We start from the raw sequence: 14,557 nt of genomic DNA, 5'->3' as shown, positions 1-14,557 counted from the left end.
TAACAAAAATTTCCCTGCTGGTTAGAGTTTTACAGATGCAAGTAAGTCTTTGGAAGATTACAGGTTTAATGCTTAGTCCTCTGAAAAACTGCATGCGGCATAATTTTAACTTAGTTTACCAGAGAAAATACTAATGGCTAACTAAAAACAAAATCAGCAGATCCATTTTAAAGTAAGTTTGATGTTGTATCTTGCAAACAGTCGGTTTTGAAAATTGTTCCACAACACAATATTAATTCTTCCTCCTGTCAAAATTGCCTTTTTGCCTAAAGACTATCTAAATAATAATGCACCTGGCAACAATTTTACAAGTACAATTTTTAAAGGAACTACTCTTTATGTCTGTATAAGTAAGATGCTTATCCACTGCATTCCTGATCCTTCTAACTGAAACATTTCATTGCAAGAGGGATTTAACATAACCTGAATTAAGATTTCAGGATATAAAATGAAGTCTGTGAAGAGAATTAAACGTGCAGATTGTTGTACCCTTGCTGTTGTGGGACTTCTGGCTCCTAAAATGTCTCATGTTGGCCACTTTCAGAGATGGCAGGAAGAACAAAAGGAAGCATAGGCCAGATGTATCAGGAGCTGTTTCTGTGTTATCATAGTGCTATGTAGTGAAAACATTTTCTGTCTCTATAGGTCTCTCTCTCAAGCTTTTTGTAGCCTATGTTCTACCTAAATAGATACCAGGAAGACCCACGGTTATGTCCAAAGTTTAAAGCAGATATAGATCCCACTCTTACCTTTCCACTGTAGATACATTATGATTCCTAATGTTGGTGAGCATTACGTGTATCAGACAGAGGATATGCTCGTGTGTCCTATACAAAGCAAAAGAAAGTTATCTGGTTTGATATGTTTTATATCAACTAAAAAAAAAATCATAAATGTCCCATTGTTAATTGTTAATAATGTTAATTAGCCCTACACTTTACTTGGGTAGGTAATAATGTATTTCATCTTTAATTTGTTTGGCCCTACTGCTGTCCATATGCAATGGACTGAATTTCAATCTTTTCACATTAAATCCTTCAGCAGAGCGAGCATCACATTTAGATGTGGAGTTAAGCATCTGACCTGCATCTCAGTGGCAGGACATCTCTTGTTCTCTCCTTTCCAATCTTCTTTCCCTACACACCTGATATTTTTCATAGGTTTGAGACCCCTGCAATTTACTTCTTTTAACAAAATGCAGATTTTGAAATGCTGTACCTGTAATGAGTGATAATGTAATTGGATAAAAGCTGTGAGGATGAATGGAGCTTTAAAGGTCACTCTTGTAAGAAGAATTAATGTGTTATACCATTAATAAACCATGGAAAACTGTGGAGCAAAAGATAACATACTTAAGTTATTGTTAATGACATAGAGTTCACTGCTGTATATCTCCTAGCTACAAATATAGAAAGTGACTTTTTGAGGTTGTTGAGCGGTATCGCTGTGCATACTGTATGTATAAGATAAGCATTCTTTAAATGTGGTGCAGGAGCAGGACAGACACAGCCTACTTCTTTCAAAAGTCTGTCCTTTATGGAGGACTAGAAGAACGAAAGGCTTGCAAACACTGTACAAAGTCTTTTTCTGCTAACTGCTAGGTCAGATCCAACCGAAGTTATAGCAAGCAAAAATCATTACCACGTAGAAACCCTTTATGCAGGCCATTTGAAGTTACCCCCCAGTAGGATCTATACCACAAAAAGCCCAATGCTGCTGATAATCTTGATAGCAATTTTAGCAGAGGGACAGAGAATTAAAAATGGTAGTGAGGCTGGGCTACTTTTTACCTTGAGAGGTGAGTTCTTCCAGGAACAGTCACTTCCTGGGAAATCTGGAGTTAAGTGCCAGGTAGTTACACTTGCAGCGTGTGAATGGCTGGGGCCGTCAATGCAAAAGAGAAGTGTCAGTCCTAGGTGTGTATGGGCCCACCTTCCTGGGACGCAGCTGAGCTGTCACCTTTTCTGGCCACTAGCTTCAAATTAAAACCACTCTGTGAAAGCGATTCTTCAGGCTGCTTGTTTCCAGTGGCTTGGAGAAGTGTTCATGTGCTGTTCAACTGTATCTGGAGGAGGTAAACCTATGAGCCTCCTATGAATAAGAGCATAGCTACTGAAGTTGGGCATGCAGATACATAGCCCACTTCTAGAGCTATCCTGATAGCATATAAATTTTGCTACAGACTGAGCAGTCACACATGCCATGGCTTCATGTATGACTTTAAATCCGAGCATTTCATTTTGGGAACAGGCATATGTCCACGTACTAAAAACAGAAACAACTTCTCTCTACCCTTTGCCATTATCTTCAACATCTCTATGCTAGTTTGGCAATCCTTGTAACTAAGTGCATTTTATGTAATGCAGTTCCCCTCTCTGTCAATAATTCACCACCTACCCTAAACAACAATAATTTACATTCAACTCGCTTCTATATTAATCATTTCCCTGCACACCAGCATCTTGGCAGCTACTGAAAAACATAAGGAGTGCTTGCTTTTATTCACTGTCATGTGCCAAACTGTCTCAAAGATAGCAGTATTCAGGAAAAGCCAAAATAGTCTGGAGAAAGGCATGAATTCCAGTTCCTAGGCAAATTCAGCTGCCTTACAGATTGAAAGTATTATACCTAGCCTAATCAAGAGTGCAACCAGCTTTTAATACTACTGTTTGTTTGTTTGTTTGTTTGCTTCCTTTTTAATTTATTCTGACTACAGGCAAGCTTGATCAGTAACAGATGCAAAGTGGGGAACAAACCAAGCAAGTTGTTAAAATGAAGGTTAAAAAAAATTCAGCTGGTAGCACTGTGTAGGTGCAGGTTATACCCTTCCTTATGCCAGGAAGGCTGGAATTACTAGAATTCCGTTGGCTTGGAATTACTGAACTGGGTCATTTGATAAAAGCAATGTGGATCAAATGAATTTCATTAGAAACTCTCAAGGTTCTCGGGTATTTAGCCAAAAGCTATCTCTTAATGCAATTAACAGCGCTCAAACTGCACAGAAACCTCCGCTTTTTACTTTCTGCCAGCCAAAGACCAGAATGCCAGTCCCATTCTGTGTATAATCTAGAAAGAAACAACAAAATAAAAACCAAACCAAGAAAATATCTTTAGCCTAGCGCAGCACTGAACTAATCTGACATCGGCTTCTTCGGCTGAAATGTTTTAAGCAGCAAGACAATGTCCTACGTTTTTTGGCAATCGGTGGATCAGATAGAAGAGTCTAGCAATACAACAAGGATGTGTAATCTGACATGATTAGACAAGGCTCTTTAGGAACAGAACATTCATAATTGAGACAAAGAAAGAGTATTAATAACACTTTCCTAACACGGCAGTTAGCCATTTTATATTTCCTTTCTTTAATCTTAGTGTTTTTCAACAAATCATGGGATTTAATAGCGTGTTTTGGCAGATTAGAGGATTTATGGCCCAGATGTTTTTTGTTCTAAAAATGGATTAGGGTGTAAAGTTTGCTGGAATCCATGGAACATGTTGAGGCAAGCCGGTCATTTTGTGTGTGATTAGTGCCTGCCTTCTGTCTCACAGTCCCTCCATCTGTCACAATTCGCCAATGGATCTGGTTAGATTTAGCCTCATGTCACAAACAGAAGTCCCTTTTCTGGGCAATTTCATATTGCAGATTCGTTTTATGCCATTTTTATGCCCTAGTTAAAAGACAGAAAGAAAGAAGTGTGTGTGCGTGCAGGCGTGTGTGTGTGTGTGTGTGTGTGTGTGTAGAGAAGGAGGGAGATTGATAGATATTAGCCTCTGCTTTAATGTTTGAAAAATAGACTGGGGCTTGGAGTCTCCCATCAGTATTCTATCCTGCAAATCACATGCAGATCATAATAAGTATAATCTACAGTACGCTAAAGGAAAAAAATGACAAAGTGTCACATTTAAAATTAAATAGTATTAGCTGTGCCGGTGATGCTTGTAACATTTTAAAAGGAAATAATTCAGTGACTACTAAGGCTAAGCCCTAGGCTGTGAATTTGCAGCAAAACAGTGGACATTTTGACCTACTATTAGCAGCATGAATAGGAGTGGGAATGTAGGTCCGTGTAGCTGTGGTTTTGTTATACATTTCTGAATGACAGGTGGTGGTGGGGAGCATTCRGTGGATGAGGTTTCTCTTCCCAGCCATTATGCATTTCATATCTCTAGCAAACCACCGCCACCTGTGGTTTATTTTAATATATTCACAAGATTTTAGAAGGAGAAGAATAAAATGGTCCATTTTTAAGAGTTTTGGATTGCTGGCATGATCAAAGCTTCCCCTGACTCCTATCCAGTTACATCCTGCTGCATACAAACCACAGGACTAACTTCTGTAATGTCAGGAAAATTTTGAAACTAATGGGATCAAATATCAGGACGCTGATTTTGGCACTGATGTTTCTCATGGTTTATGTCCAGGTAGCTCTGTCATAGCCGTAACAGAATTACCAAGCAAAGACAGGTTTATGGGCTATGCCTTTTAACTCTTTCTCATTAACAGTGATAAAACCTTGGTGAATTTCACTGATGAAAGCTAAAGTGTTTTCTTGTAACTTTCTTTTTTAAAGATATCCTTTCTTCTATCACGTCGTCAGGTTATTTAAATGACCACGATGCTGTTACCAAGGCAATCCAGGAGGCCCGACAGATGAAGGAGCAACTTCGGAGGGAACAACAGGTGCTTGATGGGAAAGTGGCTGTTGTGAATAGTCTGGGTCTCAATAACTGCAGGACAGAAAAGGTCAGTTCCCAACACTCCCTTTGTAAAGGAGATCGTTCATACTTATCTCTACTTAAAAATACATACTTTTTCCTCTCTTTTTTTCCCCTTTCTCTTGCTCTGTTTTCTTCTTTCCTTTCAAATAGTTGGTTCCTTCAAAAAAGGAAAATGAAGCAAAATGAAAACCACAACCAAAAAGCTGACAGGAGAGAGAGACCTAGAGATACTTGRCGGGAGGGTAATGGAGGGGGGGAGACTTAAAGCCCTCATGAAAACTTTGGAGGCCAATAATTCTCTGTTCCAGCCCGTCAATATGTATTATGACAAGGTGATCTTGGAAATCTCTGGGTCTAAGTAGAAATCTTGCTTTATGGAAATGCTTACATGTGTTTGTGAGATGAGCTGGATTTGAAAATATTCAAGCTTCTTTAGGAACATAAGCTTTGCTGATACTCAGGCTCAGCTTCTGGGTATTTAGCCTTACGAGGTTGTCATATATGATATTTTGTGACCATCGCAATGTAGCACTGTCAAGTCATGTTAGATGACTTTATTAAGTTGAAAAATCAGAGAATTGACAGCACAAACTGCACCAAGTATTTCCAGTGAAATTTAGAAGCACTGGAATGTGTGGGCCTGGCCTCTTTCAACTTTTGAGTTGGCTGTTAAGCTGTACTGTAGCAAAATATCGACAAAGTGAGTATTTTCGTGTAAAGCTTGTACATACTGTAACTGTCACACCTGTCAAAGAGTGTGTGATTTCCTGCTGTTCTCTGGAAATCCCTGACGTCTTTCTGTACGCTGTCCTGGCTTGTGGAGGTTGAATGGACCTGCCARTCCTTTAGCTGCTGCCTTTACAATGAGATGTCTTTGTAATGCTGCCACCTAAGATATGTGTCCAAACTCTTGTGTGCACCTCAACTTTGTGTTTAGCAAGACTTTTTCTGGAATTCCTCTCTTTTCCCTGCAACATTTTCTGAGATGGTAGAAGAATCACGCAATACAACTAAAATGACCATTGCATTTGGTGTAAACTGAAATTTATTGAAATCTCTTGTAGTGACTTTTCACCATAAGGCCTGGTGTGAATCACTGAGATAGCCAGATAAATAGAATGAATAAAAATGATCAGCTATTTAGCAGAAACTTGAAAGTCAGTCATCCTAGGAAGCTTGTGAGTCAAACAATATTGTCCAGAATGAGCAGATTGCTAATTTGGATAGCTTTCCATTTTCCCTATTTTTTAGATGGAGTTTGATCAATAAGCTGTGAGAAGCCAGCAGTCTGGGTAGTGAATGTTAAATGTACGTGTGAGTCTCTCACTACTGTACTTTTTTCATCAGCCTATCCTGGGTGTAAACGATGTGGAAATGAGTCCAATTTCATGCACTTTCTTGAGAGGAAAGGGAAGGAGAAAAGAGGTCAGTGTATTAGGTATCTGGCACTACGTACAATCTCTTTTAGAAAAATAAGAGCCTTGGTATGGGGCGAGAGAAAGAAAGAGAGGGATGAAGCATGTTTACAGCATTTCATATAGAAGAGTACCAGGAGGGAAAAGGGAAAAACAGAGTGTCAGATATAAGAAGAAGTGATCACAAGCACAAAGGAATTTATATTCAAATATTTAAACATTCTTGAAAGGATGCTCGGAGCAGAAATTTCTTTTCTGTGCTCCCCATGTAGAAATGACTTTAACACTCAGCCAGATGCTAATGCAAAGTGACTCAAGCTATTCCTCGCAAGCATAGCTAAATTGCCGTTATTTGTTAAGCGCATTGAATTCAGCTGTGGATACAGCAGTTGGTTGCATTCAGAAAGCATCTGTACCCTCTTTTTTTTTTTTTTTTTTTTTTAATCCTCCAAAGCAGAGACAACTCTACCTATCTCCCCCCTCTCTTCCCCAGTGCTGGCTGGGAATTGTCAAGTGACAACCGACCAAATCCTTTTGGACAGGAAGCCTTCATCCTGAGTTCTATATACTTGCAAAGCAGGCCTTGTGGTTGGATCAGGAAGCCCATTAAAAGCACTTTGATGGTATGGAAATTCATCTTCATGAAGCACCCAGGCCCCTAAGCAGCATGCTGTTTAGCTGTGGTTACAGATCAGTCATTCACATCGGAGGGCAGTAATTGTGCTGACGGCTTGTACGGCAATGGAAGTACATAAAATAATCCCAGGCCCTCCACCATGGCATTGCGAGTTAATCTTCTTTAATACAGATCAGCTGTTGTTCTAACACATGACTTTATGCTGGCTCTAGTGACTCTGCACAGCCTTTTGATTAAGTAACAGGAGTGGAACCATCTGCATTCACTTTATTCTGTTACTTCCCTATTGTTGAGATTCTCCTTACCCCTTCTGTTTTCACTTCTCACCCTCAACCCAAGTTGAAGTTTATTTTCCTCTCTAATTCATGCCTCCTGGTGGGCTTGTGGAGGGCAGAGAGTTCTTTTACATGGTAGCAGGAAGAAAAAACTGTGTTTGCTGGATTTAATTTTTTTTTAAAGCAACACCAGAGTTTGAGGGTTTTGCTAAAATAAATGCCAAAACTTTATCAGGGAGGCACGGATTTATTTTTTGTTACTTATTTATTTATTTAAATTGGAGACAGGGAAGGACAGAACTGAATCTGAGCTGTCCTAGACAAGAATGGCATTTTGGGTTGCTGGGTGACTGCTTAAGGTAATGAGCCCTGGTGGTTGCACTGAATATACACAGTCTTCTAAGCTGAGAGATCTGTCTCTTGCATTTGACCCAACAGACAAAAAATCAGAGGCAGTGAAGTTTAGGTACTTGTTCCTAACTCCCACGTACATTCTAGGCCTTCCACTAGCTAGCTAGCTATGAGGTCCAGATCCAGAGAAACACCTGAGCTGCTCTAAAACTTGTGACTTTTTGATCTAGGGTCTTAGTTAAATTTTTCTCTCTTGTCAAGAGCAGGATCTGAGAGGAAGGTAAGTGCTGCCATTTTTGATTAAATTTCATTGAAAAAGTGGGTTTTTTTTCCTGTTTTCAAGGGAAGAGATATTTGGGAAGGTGGGTAATGAGAAATAGAGGATGTTACAGTGTAGACATTAAGGGTGTGGGCTCAGAAGCTTGGAGTCCTGCGTGGTGGTTTAGCTGCAGCCCCCTGAGCTTTTCAGACATTACGTTTGGTTGCTTGCTGACAGTGAGATTTTGTTTGGGGTGGGAKGGAGTAAAAAGAGGATTAACCTAATATATAGCCATATGTATATGGACATGCTCATGCATAGAAATGTATGTTATGTCTATAATGTACAGAAGAAAGGTCACTTTACTTCATGTAGAGAGTGATCCTGATTTTTATGAGCAACAAACACTGGTCTGGGCGATGCCCAGAATTTTCCTCCCTTCTTTGCTGTAATGGTTAGTGTTACAGAGCTCACTCCAAGGCTTGTTGAGTTTTTTGTTGCATTAATCATAACTGCAGCTGACCAATGAAGGCGAGTGCCATAGTTTTCAGATCTGAATTTGCTAGTTAACTAAGACTATTGTTAGGAATGCACCCACCAGGAATGGGTGGGTAGGCTCAGGACTGGAAACCACACTGGTGAATCTCTCTATTAAAGCCCAGAGGCTTTTTTCCACATGTRTTCATGATCCATTGTCTAGCTTTCATGTTCCTGAGATGGGTTTATCCCTGGATRGCCAGACCTGTAGGCAGCTGTAAGGCAGTAGCCAAACAGGAATTTTGTGGAGTTGAAGGGATGCGGTGTAAAAGGAGTCATAAATGGGATAGGATTTGCTAAAATGACTAGGATGATCTGGGTGAGTCACTTTATGGGCATCCAGCTTAGACCATCTTGAACAATTTGATTTTCAGAGGCTTTCTGGAAAAACTATGAGCATCATGATGAGCATAGATTTTACTGAAACCTATTTTAATTGCAAATGCAATAAAACATATTTTTACTTTACTTTTCTTGGAATCATTTCAATGTATAAATGAGAAGTGTGTGTATATGTTTTTCTGGTTTCTTGGAAACCCAGGAGCATAGTTTTATTTGTAATTGCCATCTACAGTTAATTATAGCTTGATATGTACTATACATAAGCAATGTTACCTTTTATACATGTTGCTTAGAGTGCAGATTGTCATCTAGTGCAAACACGAYGATGGGCAGCATCAGAAAGTGGACTCTGTTCTGTTTGTTCAGCCCCTAAACTGCATGTGCTGCTACAAACGAGATGTACACAAACACAAAGAAGCGGTGTGAGTGTGCATGCATGCAAACATACAGTGCACAGTCCACAAATACACAGCACAAATACACGCAAAGCTAGCCCCTAATTTTCTGATTATACTCAGACTCTCAAAGGTTAATGTATGTGCCCTGGTAACTGTAAAAAAAAAAAAAAAAAAAAAAAAAAAGGAGGAGAGAGAGAGAGAGAGAAAGGGGGCACAAAAGCAGCTATTTGAGCACATGTATATGTACGCTGGTACAAACACAGGTACTGATTTTTGAATGTTAGTGGCTGGTGCTGAAGATGCAAGCAGCTGGCATAGCTGTGTAAGTATATGCAGCAATGCAAACATTTCAAACGTGCATACAAGCATAGTCGTACTCATGGCATGCTCCGAGRTGAGTACATGTGAATATATACACATCCTGTGCTTAAGTGTTTCTTAACCTAGGATACAAGTTCTCTCTATTACTGCTAAGAGTGTGTCCTTTTAAAAGGCTCTGACATGTGCTTGTCTGCTGGGCTGTAACTAAAGAGCTATTTGTAACAATATTTATTCCAGCATTGTAAGCAAGAACCTATTTTATTACTCATGCTTATGGAACACCAGGTTCAGGATGCCTTTCCTCCCATTTCCACCCCCCTTCCTCCTCCCACCCCCACCTCTCCCTCTTCCCCTTTAACAGAGTGCCAAACATGAAATGACAGTGACCAATGTTGACTTAATGTGGATGTTTAATAATGAAAAAAGTGTGTCAGTTCCAGTGTTAGTTACAAATGGCAGTAAGTATATCGGGTGGCAGCCCTGTAATAATTTTACATCCATCATTCCTTCCTGATGCCTCGCTAGCTGCCTGATGGATGGGGCGAGCAGAATTAACCCTTAAGAAACTGCTGTGATCTGCTGAGCTGAAATGAATTCTGTCTTTGCTGTCCCCTAGGAAAGGAGGGGGATATTAAGACTCTCAAACCAGCAGATCCTGCTGTCTTTGAGAAACAGAACACTGGAGCTCACTTTACTAAAGGCATAAGGAGGAGCCATTTTAACACATGGGATTTAAATTTCTCCTACAGTAGAGAATTTTGCTTCAATAATGCATTTTTCTTCTTCCACTAATGATTAAATTTGAACCAGAAAGTCAAGGAAGAACTGGAGGCAAGAAAGGTGGAGAGAAGCAAAGAAGGACTGGTCAAGTAGTCTGACCCACTGCTTGCTGCAGACCCTGGGAGTCTGTGGGTCCGACTAGAGCGAATAAGTACGCAATAATAAGTGGCAGTGGTTGAAACTGGGATGAACAGGACAAGGTGCAAATTGGGCTTCCCAAACGAGAGGAACCCGCTGGAAATACGTCCAGACATGCACTACTAACATTGTAAATGAAATCACTTTATAAAAGTTAAACTCATTTTCATGATCTCCACAGTATTTTTAACTAGAAAAATACTTCAGGTTTCCCTATGACTAGCAAAAGCTCTAGTAAGAACAGACAGTATATATACACRCACAAACACTTATCCCTGCAAATTCAGCAGGCAGGTAATTTGTTGTGTAATTTGTAGGCTACTCTATTCCTTACTGGCCTGTAAAACATTAGGAAAGATGATCAGTGAAGCCTTTTTGTTCCCTTCTCACCCTGTGCAAAGATATCCTTCTGTTTGGAATAATGATTATATAATGTGGGGTCCAGGGAGCGTGCTTTGGACAACAGACTGTTAAAAAATCTAAATCGCCCTACAACAGAAAAGTTAGCATGTTATCCTAACAATTGCACATCCACTTCTTCTTTCTTTTTCCCTACCCTCTTCTTAATTTTGTCTTACTGAGATTCTTTACCAACAGAAATTCTTGTGTGCAGGTAGCAATCCCCGTTGTTAATGCTATCAACACAGAGCAGACAGTTTTCCAAAAGCATGACAACAAGGCAAGCAGGTATTATGTCACCACCCATCCGTCACTCCCTATGTCAGCCTTTCAGTAAGCCCAATCAGCACTCTCAACAGGATCATTCACGTTAAAGGAGTCCCCTGTTCAGCAGAGCTACTGTATCTATTGTATTTTCTCTTGAAACTTTTTTCAAATTTAATTAAATATGCACGTCAAGTTTGCACACTGCAAAGATCAAAATTGTTTTTGCCCAGCATTGGTGGCTAGGCGTTAAACATTTTGATATGGTTCAACTGAAAGTTTATTCTTTTTTCCTTCCCTCCCCGCCCCCCCCTTTTGCCATTTGCTTTGTGGAGCTTGTGTATATTTATATTTACAGCCTCTGCATTTAATGGCCACATGCCTTATTTTCACAGATGGCCAGTGGAAGACTTCCCCTCCCCCCTTTTCTTTTAGTAAAGCCTGCTTTTGGTTTTGCTACTTTTGTCACAGTGCCACTACTCACAGTTAGCAAGTGCCTACGCATGGGAGGGAGGGAACTCTGCAATGAAGATTGGTTTTTTGTTCCCCCAGGGATTTTAGTTCTTTATTTTAGAACACTACTTTTTTCATCTGATTGACCATCATCTGTTAAATGTCCAGATAGATTTTAAAAGGACAAGTAAAAGTGTATGTGGGTCTGTGTTTAATACATCATTATGGTGTGGATGCATGGGCAGGGTTAGCTAATAAAAAAATTAAACACACACAGGAAGGGACAAATTCTGCCCACAGATGTGTGCATAAAACTCCCGTTGAAATCAAGGAGAACAGCACGCAACCAGGCAAGGGAAGAACCCTGGATCCTTGCAGCTGTCAAAGTCCAAATGGGAATGTAACTCTTTAACTCCAAAGGACAAACATTGGAAAGATTTGCAGACTAGTGTGAATAAGTGAGGATTGCAGCTGCTTATACCTTAGAGGACATTTTATTAAGCCTAATAAAGATGGATCAGCTTCCTCTCCCAAAATCATACAATTGATTTGGGGTTGGTTCTTATTTCTTTACAGCTTTTTAAATTCTAGGCTTTCCTACAGTCATGAAAGCTAATTTCTTCCTGGGGCTTTATTATATTCTTRCATGAACACGTGACTCCAAAAGACAGGGTGTTAAGCTGGAGCATGGGCTCCAGCCTCAGTGTGATACCTCCCTGCAGTGTAGTACAGGCTAGGTCTGGTTCCTCTCTCATGGTGTCATGTGTTGGAAGTAAACTCACAGAAGTTGAAGGATAGAAACTGTTGTAATTAAAAAGTGATCTGTGTCCACTTAGTCCTCTGGGCTGCCAGCCTGTCCTGGTATGTCGGTCCTAGAATGCAGATATTCAAAGTCTTACTTCATGTCTGAGAAAATATGGCAGGTTTTTTTCTTCTTAGGAGATAATCTAAAATAATATGTGAGCTTCTTCATTAGGGCTGGAAGAACTGTAAGCAAAGGTACGGTAGCCTTCACTGTTTTTATACCTTCCAGGGAAAATTTGAACAGAATAGTSTACATCTCTGTAATGCTACCATGCAGTTAAACCATCCATAGAGAGTAAACAATTGCCAGGAGCACAGAGCCTGGTTTTGGGTGGGGGGGATGTGTTTTTTGTTTTTTATGTTTTCTTTATGTGTATGCAGACCCTCTTTCCCAGGATATCCTGTATGGGTTGTGATTTTCATCTTATTTCACTTCTGATGTACCACATCTTTTACCCTGTTAACCCTTCCTTGTCTCACAGACCAGCTGTCATGGCACTTTCTGACTTGCTGTGAAATCCTTCGTTTGCATTTGCATGGTACATTTTGTCCAGAGATCTCAMAACTTTTCATGAGGATGGGAAAATGTCAGAAGCCTCATCCTGCTTRGCTAGGGAAACTAAAATGCAGAGCACCTGAACAATTCAGGCAAATTTAGAGAGCATGTCAACCCAGAAAGCAGTCTGGATAAAAAACTGGGTCATGTAACTCTTAACCTATTTGCAATCAGCGGATTACAGCTGGATCTGGTTGAGGTCAGTGTGTACATCAGCACTGTGAAAACTTTTGTAGGGAGCAAGTAGCGTCTTAACATTCTGCTTTGCTAAATCAGCACTACCTACCTTTCCATTTAAAAGTCTTGACTACCACTGTCTCACAGAACTCACAACCAAAGAAGAAAAGGATCTTCATGTCTTCATTTCCCGTAGAAATGCTGCATTTCATCAGTTTGTTTTCAGTTTTCCAAACTAATATGTTTTGCTGAGGAAATCAGTCTTTTGTGGAATAAAATATTAAAAAAAGAAAAGTGCTGAGGACTTGACTCTTAGGTGTTCCAAGTTTTTAAGGATTTTTCCTGTTTTTATTTCAGTGTACTCTGTCTTGACTTCAGTGTTTTGAAAATTACTGGCTTGAAAGCCCTTAGAAACTGAACACCTACATTCACAAAGTATGGCAAAGAAAATGGCTATATAAATTTCAGCAAAATCCCCCTGTGATTGGGCATCCGTTTTGAAGAGGAGAGTAGTAAAAGGACTGGGTCTACTCAATCCATCTGATTTTATTCCCTAGAAAGTTAATAGGGCACCTCTCTACTGAGTTCATACAGCATTTCATATTCTCAGTTAGCGTTGAACCAATTTGGATTTCAATATACACCCTAAATCAAAAAGATATGATCCTTTACCAAGTGATGTAGTCCCAATTAAGACTGAATATGACAATGTTAAAGTACCATCAAATTGGGAAGAGCCCCAAATAAAGAATCTTATTTTATTTTCTTTTTTTTTAATGCTGCTTTTAGGTTCTGTGGGTGGATTATTCCATGGAAAAGAGAGATCTTAGATAAGCAAGATGGAAAGAGCTGAGGGGGTGGTGAATGCATTGTTTTTTCATGATCAACTTTGATGCAACAAAAACAAAAAAAAAATCTCCCAAATGATAAATTGCTGTAACATTACAAATAATCTTTCATCTTCTTTGGTGGTCCACAGAGTTTATATAATTGGAAGGCTAAAACCCRTCTTTGTTGTTTCTTCCCTTTTCATTAGTACAGTAGAAGACTATAAAATTGTGCAGCCAGAAGGGGTTTAACAATTATTGAGTCAATGTTTAAAAGTCTCACTCTATTTTATCATTTCATGCATGTGCTTTTTATGAGTTTTACAGCCCTGCAAGCGTTACTTAGGCAAGGTCCATTGTAATGGTGGATCTATAACTGCTTTTATTTTTATTTGATTTTGCCTTCCCTGGTAACATGCGTCATCAACAAGAATCCCAATTCCACACTCATTTATGAGTGGTGAGCTTGAGGTTCTAATTTTGAGATGAGATTCAGGAGTGCTAATTTCAGTTCCTAAAAATACCAGACTTGCTATGGGACCTCTGACAAGTCACTTGATCTATGCCTCAGTTTCCCGTCTGGTAAACAAGGGTAGTAAGACTGCTTTTCTATGTGAAATAGTATGGCTATATTCACTAATGAATGTAAAACACTTTGTGTGATTTGTTGTACATAAAAGCCTATAACTAAATAGAAGGTCCTTCCCAAAAGTTCTCTTACAGCAGTTACATGTTTGACATGATCTGGACTGTAACATAAACAGTGCGTACAGCATATATTTTAAAGGCCATGGCATTAATATGGAGGATTAGAGCCTGGCCTGCAAATAACTGATCACGGACAAACTTCTGGGCACAGCTATCAATATTGCCAGTGGCTCCTGTAAGTTCTACCAGCTCCTCTG

At 39.6% G+C, this 14,557-nt stretch overlaps 1 protein-coding gene across 19 annotated transcripts in view; it reads left to right on the top strand.

Moving 5' to 3' along the window:
* The window catches only part of SOX5 (SRY-box transcription factor 5), a 636,975-nt gene that overhangs the window by 601,618 nt on the left and 20,800 nt on the right, over positions 1–14,557 (top strand). For 14 of the 19 annotated variants that reach the window (XM_085324081.1, XM_085324084.1, XM_085324083.1 and 11 more), the window contains one exon: positions 4,572–4,744. In XM_085324081.1, the coding sequence (XP_085180207.1) occupies positions 4,572–4,744 (173 nt within the window). The remainder of the gene's footprint in view (positions 1–4,571; positions 4,745–14,557) is intronic. The other 5 variants (XM_085324095.1, XM_085324089.1, XM_085324096.1 and 2 more) reach the window with 1 other exon arrangement.

Source organism: Rhea americana, unplaced genomic scaffold (genome assembly GCF_003343005.1).
Source record: "Rhea americana isolate MKP2758 unplaced genomic scaffold, rheAme1 scaffold_9, whole genome shotgun sequence".
NCBI classification, from domain to species: Eukaryota; Metazoa; Chordata; class Aves; order Rheiformes; family Rheidae; genus Rhea; species Rhea americana.
The sequence above is the reverse complement of the archived record's forward strand: the minus strand, read 5'-3'. Positions and strand labels throughout refer to the sequence as shown.